The 18,658-nt window shown below is 43.8% G+C and overlaps 1 protein-coding gene across 1 annotated transcript in view; it reads right to left on the bottom strand.

Annotated features, from left to right (window-relative positions):
* Nucleotides 1-818: 818 nt before the first annotated feature.
* The window catches only part of rxylt1 (ribitol xylosyltransferase 1), a 29,218-nt gene continuing 11,378 nt past the window's right edge, over nucleotides 819-18,658 (bottom strand). Inside the window, exons 4-6 of the mRNA XM_070901601.1 lie at nucleotides 13,480-13,794; nucleotides 7,744-7,914; nucleotides 819-2,354 (exon numbers count right to left, since the gene is read on the bottom strand). Coding sequence (XP_070757702.1) covers nucleotides 1,952-2,354; nucleotides 7,744-7,914; nucleotides 13,480-13,794 — 889 coding nt within the window. The 3' untranslated portion in view covers nucleotides 819-1,951. The remainder of the gene's footprint in view (nucleotides 2,355-7,743; nucleotides 7,915-13,479; nucleotides 13,795-18,658) is intronic.

Below are 18,658 nucleotides of genomic sequence, written 5' to 3'. Positions count from 1 at the left end.
GAAGGGAACTCATTAAATTCGACAATAAATCCTTATTTATACTTCTACAAATATTATACAAATAAATCCAACCTGAATAAACATTTATAAGCCAAGAAAAGATTAAATAAACCATCTTCCTACCTGTGTGAAAGTGCTTCAGCCAGGGAGAATTCTGCAGCTGTTCGGGCCGCTGAGCGAGAGAGGGAGGGAGGGAGGGGAGGGGAGAGAGGGAGGGGAGGGGAGAGAGGGAGGGGAGGGGAGAGAGGGAGGGGAGGGGAGAGAGGGAGGGGAGGGGAGAGAGGGGAGAGAGGGAGGGGAGAGAGGGAGGGGAGGGGAGAGAGGGAGGGGAGGGGAGAGAGGGAGGGGAGAGAGGGAGGGGAGGGGAGGGGAGAGAGGGAGGGGAGAGAGGGAGGGGAGGGGAGGGGAGGGGAGAGAGGGAGGGGAGGGGAGGGGAGAGAGGGAGGGGAGGGGAGGGGAGAGAGGGAGGGGAGGGGAGGGGAGAGAGGGAGGGGAGGGGAGAGAGGGAGGGGAGGGGAGAGAGGGAGGGGAGGGGAGAGAGGGGAGAGAGGGAGGGGAGGGGAGAGAGGGAGGGGAGGGGAGGGGAGAGGAGAGAGGGAGGGGAGAGGGGAGGGAAGAGAGGGGGGGGGTCGGGGAACAGGAGCGGGTGTCGGGTCGGGGGAGCGGGTGTCGGGTCGGGGGGGGGGGAAGCGAGTGTCAGGTCGTGGGGGGGAGCGGGTGTCGGGTCGGCGGGGGGGGGGGGGGGGGGGGGGGGGGGGCGGGTCGGGGGGGGGGGAAGCGAGTGTCGGGTCGTGGGGGGGGGGGGGGGGGGGTGTCGGGTCGGGCGGGGGGAGAGCGGGTCTCGGTCAGGGCGGGGGGGAGCGGGTCTCGGGTCGGGTCGGCGGGGGGGGGGGAGCGAGTGTCGGGTCTGGTCGGGCGGGGAGCAGGAGCTGGCCATGGGAGGAGCCTTATTCACGCAGCCCCAGTGAGGCCATTTTTTTAGGCGCCGTTTTAGGCGCGAAAAACGGGCGCCCAGCTCGGAGGGGCGCCCGTTTTTTTTCTTGTGGAAACTTGGGCCCTTTATTTCTCTGTATATGATTTGGCGTTGAATTAAATATTCTAACTTACACTTTCTGGTTCAGGCTCTGTGCGTCTCAGTAAGGAATCTTCAATCTGATTGGTTGAGCAGGCACACGGTTGCTTGCTCAGTTCACACAGGTCTCCGATCCCCTGTAGAGGGCGCTGCGCTGTTTTGGATTTCTAATCACAAGTTCCAGTGCAAAAGTCTGTGGACAAGTGTAAGTGCCATTCATTCGCAGTTGACCGCAAAAACTGGGGCCATTATATTTCCCCAAAAAATGTTGTATATTGTTAATGTGATAGGTGTTTGAAAATATATACAGTACCACATTCAGTTTTAAAACTTATTGCAACAATAAAAATGTTTCCACATGCAGACTACCTAAAAGGTTATACCAATAAATCAGTCAGAGTCATAAGAACATAAGAATTTGAAGCAGGAGTAGGCCATACAGCCCCTCGAGCATGCTCCGCCATTCAACAAGATTGTGGGTCAACTTCTACCTCAACTCCACTTTCCCGCCCAATTTCCATATCCCTCGATTCCCTTCGTGCCCAAAAATCTATCGATCTCAGTCTTAAATATATTCATTGGCTGAAGGGGAGCGTTTGGGGGGGGGGGCCCAAACCGCAGAGTGAATGGTTTTAATCAAAAGCCAACCATTGCACGGACACAGATTTCAGAATTGGAGTCCGACCATCAAAATTATTTTCAAGCAGAAAAGACGTCAAAATGCTCCTCACAAAGATCTGTGCCTTTCTCACAATTTAAGGTACAATTTTACGTAATACTTTATGCTAAAATGCCTTGGCATACTCAATAGTGAAACCACATGTAGTTTACAACAGTAAACGGATGCTAAGGATTATCTTGGGAAGGAGATCCAAGTTGCTAAAAAAATCTGCTTTCCAGGATATCAATAAACTTTTGCCTCAGTTGAGTTCTGAATTGCTTAAACCACTCAATGACAACTCTCCGTCTCTGATTCTTCTCTTGCAAGCTCATGGCCTTCTCTTTTTCTAAAATAGCTGGCAATTCTTTCCAGTCTTTAACAAAAATAAATGGTGCCCCCATTAACTTCAGGAGTCGCAACGGGGCGTTCTGGAATACTGACGAGTTGCCACACTGTCCTGGAGTCATGGTGTCCTCGACAACTGGAACAGAGCCGTAAGAGCAGGCTTCGTAAATTCGGTAGCATTCGGTATTGATTCCCACTGGGCACAGCGTGAGGTCACTTTGCAGCAAAGCATCTTGATACTTCTTTAAACTTTCACTGGTTTCCTGAGGTAGCCACCTACACAAGGAATTAAAACGGAGGTCAATTCACCCAAAGCTTATGCTTTCTTGCGTCAAAAAGCGCAAGTAACTACTTGATTAAACAAAACTAGCAACACATGTACCCAATACCAGCACTCCTACATCAAATGATATTTGGTCCAGGTGCGACACAACAGTGCTACAATAAAACATTGTAGCGAGTTAATCATCATGGTTCTCCGTATAAGATGCACACTTCAAAAACAATACATTTGCAATGGAGACTCCCTTTAGCAGAGGTGAAACATATTGCAACAGTGACTACACCTCAAAAGTTCTCCATTGGCTGTAAAGTGCTTTGGAACGTCCCGAGGTCATGAAAGGTGCTATATAAATGCAAGTCTTTATTTTTTAACAAACCTATTTCTGAAGATCTTTGTGAATTTCTTTAATAATAAAACCATATTGCTTAACATATGAAAAATGGGGCAATTTACAAAAGAAAGCTCCTCTGCACTGATTGAATCTGTAGTGAACATAGAACCAGGAGTAGAACATTCAGGCTCTCGAGCTTGTTCCTCCATTTTATTAGATCATGGATCTGTACCTCAACTCCATTCACCTGCGTTTGCTCCATATCCCTTGATACTCTTTCCTAACAAAAATCTATTGCTTTCAGTCTTAAAAATTTCAATTGACCCCCAAAGAACAGAACGAAAGGCTTGCATTTATATAGCACCTTTCATAACCTCAGGATGTTCCAAAGTGCTTTACAGTCAATGACATACTTTCCTGATACCCTTGCATTTCTGGCATCATCCATGCAAATATGCTCTAAGTGTAGTCTAACCAAGGTTCGATACAGGTTTAGCATAACCTCTCTAATTTTCAATTCTATACCTCTAGAAATAAACCCTAGTGCTTGGTTTGCTTTTTTTTTTTTAAACGGCCTTGCTAACCTTGTTATGTGTCGCAACTTTTAGTGATGTGTATTTGTACTCTGAGATCCCTTTGTTCCTCTACCCCACCTAGACTCGCACCCTCCCAGTAATAAGTGGCCTCCCTATTCTTCCTATAAAAATGTAATACCTCACATTTATCTGTGTTGAACTTCATTTGCCAATTAAGTCCCCATTCTGCAAGTTTATTAATGTCCTTCTGTAATTTGTTGCAGTCCTCCTCAGTATTGACTATCCTCCCCAACTTGGGGTCATCCACAAATTTAGAAATTGTGTTTTTGATTCTAAAGTTTAAATCATTAATATAAATTGTGAACAACAGTTGTCCCGGCACTGATCCTTGTGGGATACCATTACCCACCTTCTGCCACCCTATTCTCTGTCTTGAAGCCAGCTAGCTGTTCATTCTGCTACTTGTCCCTTGACTCTGTAATCTCTGACCTTGTTCATCAATCTATTATGGGGTACCTTATCGAAGGCCTTTTGAAAATCTAGATAAATTATATCTACTGCATTACCATTGTGTACTCTCTCTGTTACCTCTTCAAAAAATTCAATGAGGTTAGTTAAGGAAGACTTTCCCTTTTGAAATCCATGCTGACTATTCATTATTATATTGTTGGTTTCTAGATATTCTTCTATTTCTCCTTTAGTAGGGATTCCATTACTTTTCCTACCACCAATGTTAAGCTGACTGGTCTATAATTCACTGGATATGCTCTATCTCCCTTCTTAAATATAGATATTAATTTAACGATCCGCAAGTCCTCTGGCACTACACCTTTTTCTAATGAATTATTAAATATGTGTAGTAACACCTCTGCTATCTCTTCCCTCGATTATTTTAAAATGCATGAATGCAATCCATCTGGACCTGGGGTTTTATTCTCTTTGAGTTTGATTAGTTTATTTAATATGTCGCCTCTTTTATTTTAAATGCACTTATCTCATCTACCAATGTCATGTTCATCTGTTCTATCTTCCTGGTAAATACTGAAGCAAAATCATTATTTAATATTTCTGCCATCTCTCTATTGTTACCTGTGGTATTATCCTGTCTATCTTCTTTGAAGCAGTGCTGTGGGGTGATAAGCAATGTCAGCCCCTCCCACCCCACCACACCCTCCCTTCTTTATCAAACAAGCAAAATAAATTCTCTATTGGACATTGCCACGGGGTCTTCCAAGCATCCTTTAGCACGGGAATTGATAAAGCAGTAGTCTCAGACGGCAAACATAAACAATGTTGTGTAGGAGCTGAACAAAAATTAACTGGGGTGATTCAGATTTGACCAAAAAAGTTTAGTGAAGGGAAGCTCCAGAGAAAGAAATAAATGTACATGCCACACGTGGACAAACCTGAAAGCAAGAAGTATTAATGGGGAGGGGAAGGGGATTAAGGAGTGGCAAAAAAAAAGAAAGCACAACCCCAATGGAACAGCCAAGAGGGAGGAATGAAGAGATTAATGTAGCTGGATGAAAATTAATAGATGTCCTGCAGTGTGCTCCAAAGAGTTAGAATTGAAGGGAAAGATAGGAGACTAATTAGGAATCTTTACTGGCAATTATAAGCAACAGTAAGAGTTGATAATGGGTTACCAAAATGCACAAGCATTAGGAGTGGCATAAGATTGTGTTATGTAATCCAGTCTTTGCAACTTTCATTCTTTAGTTCATTACGGCAGGCTGGATGAATCATATCCTAACTACACAAACAAGCTAAGGTAGGTTGATGTTTTGGTGTTAACTACAAAAACAAGGGCGATTATAAGAGATACTTGAAAAGATAAATCAGACATATAACAAGTGTTACGTATGGTGAACAGCATTGGACCCTCATTACTAAGAAAGAAGACTAGAGGCATGTGAGCTCTGGCGAGCCAGAGTAGGTTGAAAATTATTTGGGCTGGAAAGACTAAAGAGAAAGTCCTTGAACTAGCACAAGGAGAAAGGATAATTAATGCGGCAGATTAAGATGAGAACAATGATGCACTGTGGGCACAGTATTCAGGAATCACAATGCAACTCGTTAGGGTTATTACCCTTTGAAAAGTTGGTGGCACTGATCCAGAGGTGGGCAAAGAAAAACACAACAACAACAACTTGTATTTATATAGCACCTTTAATGTAGTGAAACATCCCAAGGTGTTTCACAGGAGTATTACGAGATTTAAAAAGAAATTTGACACCAAATCGCACAAGTAGAAATTAGGGCAGGTGACCAAAAGCTTGGTCAAAGAGGTAGGTTTTAAGGCGTGTCTTGAAGGAGGAAAGAGAGGTAGAGACGGAGATATTTAGGCAGGGAGTTCCATGAGTTTAGGACCTCGGCAACAGAAGGCACGGCCACCAATGGTTATGTGATTATTATCAGGGCAGAATTAGAGGAGCGCAGATATCTCTCGGGGATTGTTCAATTAGATCATGGCTGATCTGCACCTCAATCCCATTTACCCGCCTTGCTTCCATATACCCATACCTAACAAAAATCTATCAATCTCAGTCTTGAAAACGTCAATTGACACAGCATCGACAGCCTTTGCAATCTTCAAGATTTGTACTACCCTGTGTGAAGAAGTGCTTCCTGAATTTGCTCCTGCAGGGCCTGGATCTCATTTTTAAGATTATACCCCCTTGTTCTGGAATCGCAGAGGGTAGTACAAATCTTGAAGATTGAAACGGTTGTAGAGGCTATGTGAATTGAAGTTTTCAAGACTTTCACCAACTTTCTCTTTATCTACCCTATTGAATCCTTTTATTGTTTTCAGCACCTCGATCAGATCACTCTGTCATTCTCTTCCAGCCTCAGTCCCAACAAGATCACAGATGATTGAAGTGAATGCTATTAATGAAAAGTGTTTACCATCGATAAACCGTTTGTCAAAAGACAAATCTGCTGGTAAAAAATAAAATGTACAAGTGTTCCCATATCTCACAGCAGGGGCCCACACTCCAACTTCCAGCAGCACGATCCCCTCCAGTCAGATCCACATGAAGCATCCATGGTACGGCTTCCGATTGAATCAGTTGCTGCTGATGTCAGTCAAAGCGGTATTGTAGTTACTTTGGGTAGGGAGGGCGGTGAGGGGAGGAAGAGAAGAGAGAGCACAGTTGGAAGCAGATGGTATGCGACAGCTAGGAATTATCTCCAGTGTTGAGGAGAAAACAAGCAAACACGACCCAGAAAAAGAAACAGCAGATGGCTTGGGAATACCAGGAAAAGATCGCGGCTGAGCTATGGGACATCTATCAAGACGTGCTGTTCAAGGTGGCACTGAAGGCAGAAAGTGTATAGGAATTGTGTATGTGTCTATTGTGGGGATTTTAATATATTTTTACACTGTTTATATCTCCTTCGCTTAAAGTCACATTATATGGGGACGGTAGTAGGGAGAAGAGGTAGAAGGAGGCACCGTGAGTTATTAGACCCTTTCCACATCCACTCAGTTCAGTTTAAACCAAAAAGGTTGACGAGGGTTCCTTCTCCTGGTTGTGAATTAGTGACCCCTGCTGTAACGTGTACGTGTGAATGTCAGCTGAGTACTTTTAACAAAAACTGTGTGCATCGCTTCTGCCAACCCCCAGCTGCTCTTGGTATATGTTGACTTACAGACTCTGTGTTGCTCAATTCCTGGCCCACTTCCGGAACCAGCCTCTGTGCTCCCATCTCCTTCCTACCACAGGCTCAGCTGGGGCTTGGTTGGTCGCACTCTCGCCTCAAAGTCCGAAGGTCGTGGGTTCAAGTCTCACTCCAGAGACTGGAGCACAAAAATCTAGGCTGGAACTCCCGGTGCCGCCTTTTGGATGAGACGTTAAACCGAGGCCCCGTCTGCCCTCTCAGGTGGACATTAAAGATCCCACGGCACTATTTTGAAGAAGAGCAGGGGAGTTCTCCCAGGTGTCCTGCCAACATTTATCCCTCAAAGCAACATCACTAACACAGATTATCTGGTCATTATCAGATTTCTGTTTGTGGGAGCTTGCTTTGCACAAACTGGCTGCCACATTTCTCCACATTACAACAATAAATACACTTCAAAAGGTACTTCATTGGGGCGTCCTGAGGTCGTGAATAGCGCTATATAAGTGCAAGTCTTTCTTTCTTCTATCCTGCTTGCCTCAGTATGGAGCTACCTGAAGTGAAGCACGGTTAGGTTTTGACAGCTGCTATTCCTGTAACGCCCAGCCCCAATACATGTTGATCTTTCCCTGCCCATGCTCCTCCTGTAATATATTAGTGAACATACATATGTTCACACTGCTCCCTCCCTATTGCTGAATGGCTTGCTTTACACAAAACCTTGAGCAGAGTCCTTCATCTTCCCAGGCTCAGGCCCCTTCCCAGAAATCCTGACGGCAACACAAGAGTATTGTCTCTATATTACTGAACGCATCAGAAAAAAAAAAGTTACTAAAAGCTATTTAGTTGCCATTTAAAAGCAGAATGAGGTACACAAAGAAAAAGACCTACTGTTCTCTAACTGAGATAAGACACATTGTATTGAGTCTTTCCTGTTTGAATACATCGAGCAAGATTTCTCTGGAGGAGCCCTTGTAGACAGTTCCGAGGAAGTTACACAAGTATGGCCTTGAAGAATGCAACATTAGGTTGTTGAGATCCACAATTGGGAAGTTTCTGTAGCTGAAATAAGAATTACAGTGTAATTATTAGATCTTCCTTGGAACATATGATGTTTTGATCCACAAAGTTCCTGTTTGCTGTGATAACATTTATATAACGTGCTTAATTGGCTACCTGGCTACATGGAGTGCTGGACTCCCGGAGTCTCTAAAGGTCAAATTTAAACTCAGTTGAAATTCAAGCACGCTTTTTCCTTCCCCCATGAGGTGCGTTTTGTTCATTTTACTTAACTGGTAATTAGATAGTGTCAGAGCTTGCTCTCTCTGCAGTCAGAAGACACCGTGGAGTCCGGAGACAGATCCCGACTGGAAGGTGAGAGGGGCACTGCCGGAGGTCAGAGGCATGCGTCGGCCAGATGTTCTGCAGCTGTGAGAGCCGCCAGTTGAGTTGTTTTTAAAAATCTCTCAGTAACTGATCAGCTGTGCCTGCTGACGGGTTTTTCGGGAATGAATGCTCTTTGTTAATCGTGCTTCTCTCACTTTTATTTTGTGCTGGGAATGGGAGGGAGTGTTGCCATTGAGGCTTAGCATCTCCCATTACAATGGAGCGTGGGGGAACCCAGATACTGAGGGGAGGGACCAACGATCCCGCTAAGCTGCACGGCCGTGCAGCGGTCTGGGGGCTCCCGCTCAGGCCACTCGCGGGCTTTTACATTGGAGAAGCTGCACATGAATTTGAATGAGCCAGTTTAAAAGATCGTGCACCAATGTTCGCTGTAATTGTTTTTGACCCTGGTGTGGCCCCTTTAAGGAGATGCACGGGCCAGTCAAAACACCGCGCATGCATGGTTTTTACATTGAAAAGCAGGCAAGCCGGCTAGGGGTTCCCAGGAGCTTTGCGTGCCTGCGCAGCTAACGGAACAATGCCCCCCAACTAAAATAAAAATGAGAGAAAAATCATTAGAAAGTGAACCAGAGACACAAGCACAGCTCTTGCCACTTCATGACAACAGCCTCGCCTTAGTTCCAACATGCTATACAATCATGTCATCTTCCGCAATAGAGTATTGTGCATTTTTACTGCATTTTTAAACAGCACAGTAGATGGATCACTTTTGTTCCATTTTTAGAATGCATTTCCCTCCTTTTGAGGTATCCTCCACATTTCACAAGCCACTCGCCGACAACAGGGCAAGCAAGACAGGAACCTGCCCCTACTCCTTTGCCAATGTCGGGCGAGCAAGCCACCAGATGCGAGAGGGGCCAGGGTGGTGCGGACTTGCCCTCCAGCTTTTGCACTGATGCCCAGCCTCCGTTTGGCATTTCCCATTAAAGAGGGTAGAGATCTAACTCTATTTGGGGTATGTATGAACACTGCACCCTAATACTCTGGCACAGCGTCTAATAAGCCAAGTTAATCATATCTGGAATGATAAATGAACTGAGAGATTATACCCATGAGGAAAGATTCAATAGGCTGGGGCTCGTTTCTCTGGGAAAAAAGACTGAGGGGTGACCTGGGAGAGGTCTTCAAGATTATGAAAGGGTTCAATGGGGTAGGAAAAGATGTTTCTACTTGCGGGTGAGACCAGAACTAGAGGCCATATCTACAAGGTAGTCACTGATAAATCCAATAAGGAATTCAGGGGAAACTTCCTTACCCAGAGAGTGGATGGAATGTGGAACTCGCTACCACAGGGAGTTGTTGAGGTGAATAGTATAGATGCATTTAAGGGGGAAGCTACATAAGCACATGAGAATGAAAGGAATAGAAGGATATATTGACAGGGTTAGATGAAGAGGGGTGGGAGGAGGCGCGTGTGGAGCATAAACACCAGCATGGACCCATTGGGCCGAATGGCCTGTTTCTGTGCTGTAAATACTTTGCAATACTTTGTAATATGGTAAATTGGAGATAATTTGAACAAGCTACAGTTGCACTTGTTTCTTGTGCACCATTTGTGTCAAAAAGTATTATGTTTCCAAGCAATGCGTTTTCTTCTGAAGCCCAGTATAAAAGAAAGTGAGAGGTAAAGCAATTTCTATGTCCTCAATGCTATATGCCGATTATTTTAGGCATTCTTTAAGAGTGATAAAGTACAATTTGACTGCAACTAAAATGAAGTCCATCGGCTTTCTGGAGCACACTGAATTCTGATAAGACTGCTTGAAAGGAGTCCTACATATTTAATCATTTGCTAAGTCCCCAAAGCTCCTCTTTGGATGCAAGATACAATGAACAAGATCGTAGTCGTCAGCTACTGGTATTCCATCACTTCAAGGTTAACTATAGGATACTGCACCAGTGATGGTGCAGCACATTCACCAGTGAAAGGGCATCAGTAATGCATCGTCACCCTGCCTGATATTCTACTTATTCTTCAGCTGCTGTGCAGCCAGGATTTAAAGTGCTTCTGCAATGTGGCAAGTGATACGGAAAGTCAGCTAACTCTGTTTCACATCTGACATTGTTTCAAATAAATCATTGAAGACTGCAAGAATAGTATCAGAATAAGCGTGAAAGTTAATTTAGCGGCACCTCCATTTTAACATTAATGAAAACAAATGCAGTTTTGCAGCTTAGTGCAATTTAAACAATCACACTGTCTCATAATTTGAAAGAGCGGATTTAGAGCACGTTCTGAAACTTGTCAAATTTATATTTCTCTTAGGGGTGGAAAGAAGGGAAGTAGCAAGCCGGAGGATTGGGAGCAGTTTAGAATTCAGCAAAAAAGGACCAAGAGATTGATTAAGAGGGGAAAAATAGAGTCTGAGAGTAAACTTGCAAGAAACATAAAAACTGACTGCAAAAGTTTCTACAAGTACGTTAAAAGAAAAAGATTAGTGTGGGCAAATGTAGGTCCTTTACAGACAGAAACGGGAGAATTTGTAATGGGGAACAAGGAAATGGCAGAACAATTAAATAAATACTTCGGTTCTGTCTTCACGGAAGAGGACACAAATAACGTCCCAGAAATGTTAGGCAACCAAGGGTCTACTGAGCAAGAGGAATTAAAGGAAATGATTATTAGTAAGAAAATAGTGCTGGAAAAACTAATGGGGCTGAAGGCAGATAAATCCCCAGGGCCTGATGATCTGCACCCCAGAGTACTAAAAGAGATAGCCATGGAAATAGTAGATGCATTGGTTGTCATCTTCCAAAATTCTATAGATTATGGAACAGTTCCTGCAGATTGGAGGGTGGCAAATGTAACCCCACTATTGAAAAAAGGAGAAACAGAGAACTACAGACTGGTTAGCCTGACATCAGTAGTAGGGAAAATGCTGGAGTCTATTATAGAGGATGTGATAACGGCGCACTTAGATAATATCAATGGGATTAAACAAAGTCAACATGGATTTATGAAAGGAAAATCATGTTTGACAAACCTACTGGAGTTTTTTGAGGATGTAACTGATAGAATAGATAAGGGAGAACGAGTGGATGTAGTGTATTTGGATTTTCAGAAGGCCTTTGATAAAGTCCCACATCAGAGGTTAGTGTGCAAAATTAAAGCACATAGGATTGGGGATAATATACTGGCATGGATTGAAAATTGGTTAACTGACAGGAAAGAGAGAGTAGGAATAAACGGGTCTTTTTTGTGGTGGCGGGTAGTGACTAGTGGGGTACCACAGGGATCAGTGCTTGGGCCCCAGCTATTCACTATATATAATATATATATATATATAAATGATTTGGATGAGAGAACCAAATGTAATATTTCCAAGTTTGCTGACCACACAAAACTAGGTGGGATTGTGAGGAGGATGCAAAGACGCTGCAAGGCGATTTAAATAGGTTGAGTGAGTGGGCAAACACATGGCAGATGCAGTATAATGTGGATAAATGTGAAGTTATCCACTTTGGCAGGAAAAACATAAGGACAAAGTATTATTTAAATGGTGATGGCTTGGGAAGTGTCGATGTCCAGTGGGACCTGGGTGTCCTTATACACCAGTCATTGAAAGCAAACATGCAGGTGCAGCAAGCAGTTAGGAAGGCAAATGGTATGTTGGCCTTCATTGCAAGAGGATTTGAGTACAGGAGTAAGGATGTCTTACTACAGTTATACAGGGCCTTGGTGAGACCGCACCTGAAGTATTATGTGCAGTTTTGGTCTCCTTACCTAAGAAAGGATATACTTGCCATAGAGGGAGTGCAGCGAAGGTTCACCAGGCTGATTCCTGGGATGGCAGAATTGTTGTATGAGGAGAGATTCCTGTATTCACTAGAGTTTAGAAGAATGAGAGGGGATCTCATTGAGACATATAAAATTCTGACTGGGTTGGATAAACTGGATGCGGGGAGGATGTTTTCCCTGGCTGGGAAGTCTAGAACAAGGGGTCACAGTCTCAGGATACGAGGTAGGAAATTTAGGACCGAGATGAGGAGAAATATTTTCACTCAGGGGGTGGTGAACCTGTGGAATTCTCTACCACAGAAGGCTGTGGAGGCCAAGTCATTGAATGATATTTAAGAGGGAGATAGATAAGATTTCTAGAAACAACAGGCATCAAAGGGTATGGGGAAAAAGCGGGAATATGGTGTCGAGATAGAGGATCAGCAATGATCATATTGAATGGCGGTGCAGACTCGAATGGCCTACTACTGCTCCTATTTTCTGTGTTTCTATATTATGACAGTTTCCATAGGAAAGAGAATAACTTTGAGCTGGTTTTAATATATTCTCTAGAGTCAGAATGGAAATACCTTGTTTATATGAAAAGCACTCATGTAAACCTACGAGTGCTTTACAAGGCTGAGATGGAAAAGTTTAGGGAGGGAGTTCCAGAGCTTAAGGCCAAGGCAGCTGAAGGCACGGCCGGCAATGGTGGAGCAATTAAAATCAGGGGTGCTCAAGAGGCCAGAGTTGGAGGAGCGCAGAGATCCTGGAAGGTTGTGGGGCTGGAGGAGGTTACAGAGATAGGGAGTGATTTAAAAACAAGGATGAGAATTTTAAATTGAGGCCGGACCAGGAGTCAATGTAGGTCCAGGAGCACAGGGGTGATGGGTGAGCGGGACTTGGTGTGAGTTAGGATACGGACAGCAGAGTTTTGGATGAGTTCAAGTTTATGGAGGGTGGAAGATGGGATGCTGGCCAGGAGAGTGTTGGCGTAGTCAAGTATAGAGGTAACGAAAGCATGGATGAGGGTTTCAGCAGCAGATGAGCTGAGGCAGGGGTGGAGTCAGGCGATGTTACAGAGATGTAAGTATGTGGCCTTGGTGATAAGAGCAGGTAGGTGGTCAGAAGCTCACGTTGGGGTCAAATATGACACCAAGGTTGCAAACAGTCTGGTTCAGCCTCAGACAGTTGCCAGGGAGAGGGATGCAGTCGGTGGCTAGGGAACAGAGTTTGGGGGCGTGACTGTGACCCAATAGTTATTTGGAGGAAATTTCTGCTCATTCAGTACTGTATGTCGAACCAGCAGTGTGACAAATTAGAGATAGTGGATAGGTCGAGAGAGGAGCTGGGTGTCGTCAGCATGCATGTGGAAATTGATGCTGTGTTTTCGGATGATGTCGCTGAGGGGCAACATGTAGATAAGGTAATGCGTACAAAATTAGAAAAAGAAATGTACAGTTGGTGCACAGGAGCATACCACAAGTTGACACTCTACTTACGTTGCCACTCCTAGCGGCCACTGGTAAACATCCTCTTCATTTACCCAAGGGCTGTCATACACTAGAAAAAGCAAATCGATGAATCCGCCATGTTTACTAAGGTGGGGCTCAATCCAGTCATTATTGCACTCCTCACTGCCAAGCAGAACTACAGCTACATGTTGTAGTTTGTGTGTCTGGAGAAGTGTCTGTACATAGTGCAGCCACTGGGTGGCAAACTTTATCTTTCCTTCCTCTCTGCCATTCAGCACAAGCACCAGCGTCTCAGTGTCAAGCGGGATGTGTCCAGGGACCACAGCGGGACCAGTGTAGAATCTGAAGAAGAGAAAGTGAAAGTATGGTATGTGAAACTGCATATGCCAACCTACAGTGCCATCCAAAAATGTTCAGAGCAAGACTTTAACAATTAGGAAATGCACTCACATGTTTCATTATCAATCGAGGCCAATGTATTGTTTTATCAATCATAGAATCATAGAGCGCAGAGGGAGGCTCTCTGAAAGAGCTATCCAATTCGCCCCACTCCCCAGTTCTTTCCCCATAGCCCTGCATTTTTTTTTCATTTTCAAATATCCAATTCCTTTTTGAAAGTTACTATTGAATCTGCTTCCACCACCCTTTCATACAGCGCATTCTTTGGCAGATGGAGTATAATGTTGGAAAGTGTGAGGTCATGCACTTTGGCAAAAAAAAATCCAAGAACAAGTTATTATTTAAATGGAGAAAGATTGCAAAGTGCTGCAGTATAGTGGGACCTGGGATACGTGTGCATGAAACACAAAAGTTTAGTATGCAGGTACAGCAAGTGATCATGAAGGCCAATGGAATCTTGGCCTTTATTGCAAAGGGAATGGAGTATAAAAGCAGAGAAGTCTTGCTACAGTTATACAGGGTATTAGTGAGGCCACACCTGGAATACTGCATGCAGTTTTGGTTTCCATATTTACGAAAGGATATACGTGCTTTAGAGGCAGTTCAGAGAAGGTTCACTCGGTTGATTCCGAGGATGAGGGGGTTGACTTATGAGGAAAGGTTGAGTAAGTTGGGCCTCTACTCATTGGAATTCAGAAGAATGAGAGGTGATCTTATCGAAACGTATAAGATTATGAGGGGGTTTGACAAGGTGGATGCAGAGAGGATGTTTCCACTGATGGGGAGACGAGAACTAGGGGGCATAATCTTAGAATAAGATTTAAAACTGAGATAAGGAGGAATTTCTTCTCTCAGAGGGTTGTAAATCTGTGGAATTTGCTGCCTCAGAGAACTGTGGAAGCTGTGATATTGAATAAATTTAAGACAGAGATAGACAGTTTCTTAACCGATAAGGGGTTATGGGGAGTGGGCAGGGAAGTGGACCCGAGCCCATGATCGGATCAGCCATGATCGTATTAAATGGTGGAGCAGGCTCGAGGGGCCGTATGGCACACTCCTGCTCCTATTTCTTATGTTCTTATAACAACTTGCTGCTTAAAAAATTTCGCTTCATCGCCCCTCTGCTTCTTTCGCCAATTACCTTAAATCTGTGACAGAAGCAAAATACTGTGGATGCAGATTTAAGATAGAAGCAGAAAATACTAGAAATACTCAGCATCTGTGGAAATAAATCATTAACGTTGATGACCGAAAGGTCACTGACCTGAAACATTAACTCTGTTTCTTTCTCCACAGATGCTGCCTGACCTGCTGAGTATTTCTAGCATTTTCTGTTTTTATCTTCAATCTGTATCCTCTGGTTACCGACCCTCCAGCCAATGGAAACAGTTTTCTCCTTACTTACTCCATCAAAACTATTCATAATGTTGAACATCTCTATTAAATCTTCCCTTGGCCTTCTCCGCTCTAAGGAGAACTACTTCAGCAATCAAGTCAAACAATGAATTAAATTATAACAATAACTGAACCATTTTCATTATTACACAGCAATCTAGGTACTAAAGTGTTTATCATCAACTTCTCCCAAGAATATACCATGCACAGAAATATATTCCCGTAATTCCAAATCCATTTAATTTTACACTAAATATTCATCATTCATAAAATAAAGTTTCTAATACACAGATGTAATGGAAGGTGCTGAGGAAATTAAAGAACATGAAGCAAGGTGGAAAAGAGAGAGGAGTACTTTAATGTAAAGCACTTTGCACACAAGATAGTCAGGTGTTTTGTTAACCGATCTTTTAGCAAAGATGATCGTATCTTTCCCAGCACTGATGTTAAGCTAACTGGTTTATACTTTCCTGGATTAGTTATATCTCCCTTTTTAATGATAGGAATTACATTTGGCACTATTCCTTCTTTTATTGATTGTTAAATATTTAGATATTAGTGCCTTCTGCCTATCCCCTCTTTCTTTCTATCCATTTCCCCATAAACCCTATACTCTCTGGACTTTAGAAAAATGAGGGGTGATTCATTGAAACATATAGGATTCTGAGGAGTGTAGATACTGAGAGGCTGTTTTCCGTGGCTGGAAAGTCGAGAACTAGGGGGCAGAGTCTTAGGATAAGGGTTTGGCTATTTTAGACCAAGATGAGGAGGAATTTCTTCACTCAAGAGGGTTGGGAATCTTTGGAATTCTCTACCCCGAAGGGCTGTGGATGCTGAGTCATTGAGCCTATTCAAGGCTGAAATAGATTTTGGACTCTAGAGGAATCAAGGGATATGAAGATTGAGCGGGAAAGTGGAGTTGAGGTCGAAGATCAGCCATGATCCTATGGAATGTTGCAGCAGGCTCCAGGGGCGGTATGGCCGACTCCTGCTCCTAATTCAAATGTTCTTAAACTGGGACTGGAAAAATAGATTAAAGTATGGGATGGTTGATGAGCAGTGGAAGATATTTAAGGAGATATTTCATAACTCGCAACAAAAATGAGAAGGAAAGACTGTAAGAAAAGGGATAACCATCCGTGGCTAACTAAGGAAATAAGGGATGGTATCAAATTGAAAACAAGGGCATACAATGTGGCCAAGACAAGTGAGAGGCCAGAGAATTGGGAAACTTAGTAAAGTTTCCAGTAAAGAATGACTAAAAAAATTGACAGAGGGAAGATAGATTATGAAAGTAAACTAGCACGGAATATAAAAACAAATAGTAAGAAACATAGAAAATAGATGAAGGAGAAGGCTATTCGGCCCTTCGAGCCTGCACCACCATTCAATAAGATCATGGCTGATCATTCCCTCAGTATCCCTTTCCTGTTTTCTCTCCATACCCTTGATCCCCTTAGCCGCAGGGATCATATCTAACTCCCTCTTGAATAGATCCAATGAACTGGCATCAACAACTCTCTGCGGCAGGGAATTCCACAGGTTACAACTCTCTGAGTTAAGAAGTTTCTCCTCATCTCAGTCCTAAATGGCCTACCCCTTATCCTAAGACTGTGTCCCCTGGTTCTGGACTTCCCCAATATCGGGAACATTCTTCCCGCATCTAACTTGTCCAGTCCCGTCAGAATCTTATATGTTTCTATGAGATCCCCTCTCATCCTTCTAAACTCCAGTGTATAAAACATAAGAACATAAGAATTAGGAACAGGAGTAGGCCATCTAGCCCCTCAAGCCTGCTCCGCCATTCAATAAGATCATGGCTGATCTGGCCGTGGACTCAGCTCCACTTACCTGCCCGCTCCCCATATTCCTTAATTCCCTTATTGGTTAAAAATCTATCTATCTGTGATTTGAATACATTCAATGAGCTAGCCTCAACTGCTTCCTTGGGCAGAGAATTCCACAGATTCACAACCCTCTGGGAGAAGAAATTCCTTCTCAACTCGGTTTTAAATTGGCTCCCCCGTATTTTGAGGCTGTGCCCCCTAGTTCTAGTCTCCCCGACCAGTGGAAACAACCTCTCTTCCTCTATCTTGTCTATCCCTTTCATTATTTTAAATGTTTCTATTAAATCACCCCTCATCCTCCAACGAGTAAAGACCCAGTCTACTCAATCTATCATCATAAGGTAACCCCCTCATCTCCGGAATCAGCCTAGTGAATCGTCTCTGTACCCCTTCCAAAGCTAGTATATCCTTCCTTAAGTAAGGTGACCAAAACTGCACACAGTACTCCAGGTGCGGCCTCACCAATACCCTGTACAGTTGCAGCAAGACCTCCCTGCTTTTGTACTCCATCCCTCTCACAATGAAGGCCAACATTCCATTCGCCTTCCTGATTACCTGCTGCATCTGCAAACTAACTTTTTGGGATTCATACACAAGGACCCCCAGGTCCCTCTGCACCGCAGCATGTTGTAATTTCTCCCCATTCAAATAATATTCCCTTTTACTGTTTTTTTTCCCCCCAAGGTGGATGACCTCACATTTTCCGACATTGTATTCCATCTGCCAAACCATAGCCCATTCGCTTAACCTATCTAAATCGCTTTGAAGCCTCTCTGTGTCCTCCACACAACCCGCTTTTCCACTAATCTTTGTGTCATCTGCAAATTTTGTTACACTACACTCTGTCCCCTCTTCCAGGTCATCTATGTATATTGTAAACAGTTGTGGTCCCAGCAACGATCCCTGTGGCACACCACTAACCACCGATTTCTAACCTGAAAAGGGCCCATTTATCCTGGCTCTCTGTTTTCTGTTAGTTAGCCAATTCTCTATCCATGCTAATACATTTCCTCTGACTCCGCGTACCTTTATCTTCTGCAGTAACCTTTTGTGTGGCACAGTTGATCCAGTCTCTCCTCATATGTCAGTCCTGCCATCCCCGGAATCAGTCTGGTGAATCTTCGTTGCACTCCCTCAATAGCAAGAACGTCCTTCCTCAGATTAGGAGACCAAAACTGAACACAATATTCCAGGAGAGGCCTCACCAAGGTCCTGTACAACTGCAGTAAGACCTCCCTGCTCCTATACTCAAATCCCCTAGCTATGAAGGCCAACATACCATATGCCTTCTTCACCGCCTGCTGTACTTGCATGCCAACTTTCAATGACTGATGAACCATGACACCCAGGTCTCATTGCACCTCCCCTTTTCCTAATCTGCCGCCATTCAGATAATATTCTGCCTTCGTGTTTTTGCAGAATTTCTACAGGTACATAAAAAGGAAAAGAGAGGCTAAAGTAAATGTTGGTCCCCTAGAGGATGAGACTGGGGAATTAATAATGGAGAACAACGAAATGGCAGACGTTGAACAAATATTTTGTATCGGTCTTCATAGTAGAAGACA

Source organism: Pristiophorus japonicus, chromosome 15 (assembly GCF_044704955.1).
Source record: "Pristiophorus japonicus isolate sPriJap1 chromosome 15, sPriJap1.hap1, whole genome shotgun sequence".
Classification (NCBI taxonomy): domain Eukaryota; kingdom Metazoa; phylum Chordata; class Chondrichthyes; family Pristiophoridae; genus Pristiophorus; species Pristiophorus japonicus.
Note: the sequence above shows the minus strand (reverse complement) of the source record. Positions and strands in the feature narration are given on the sequence as shown.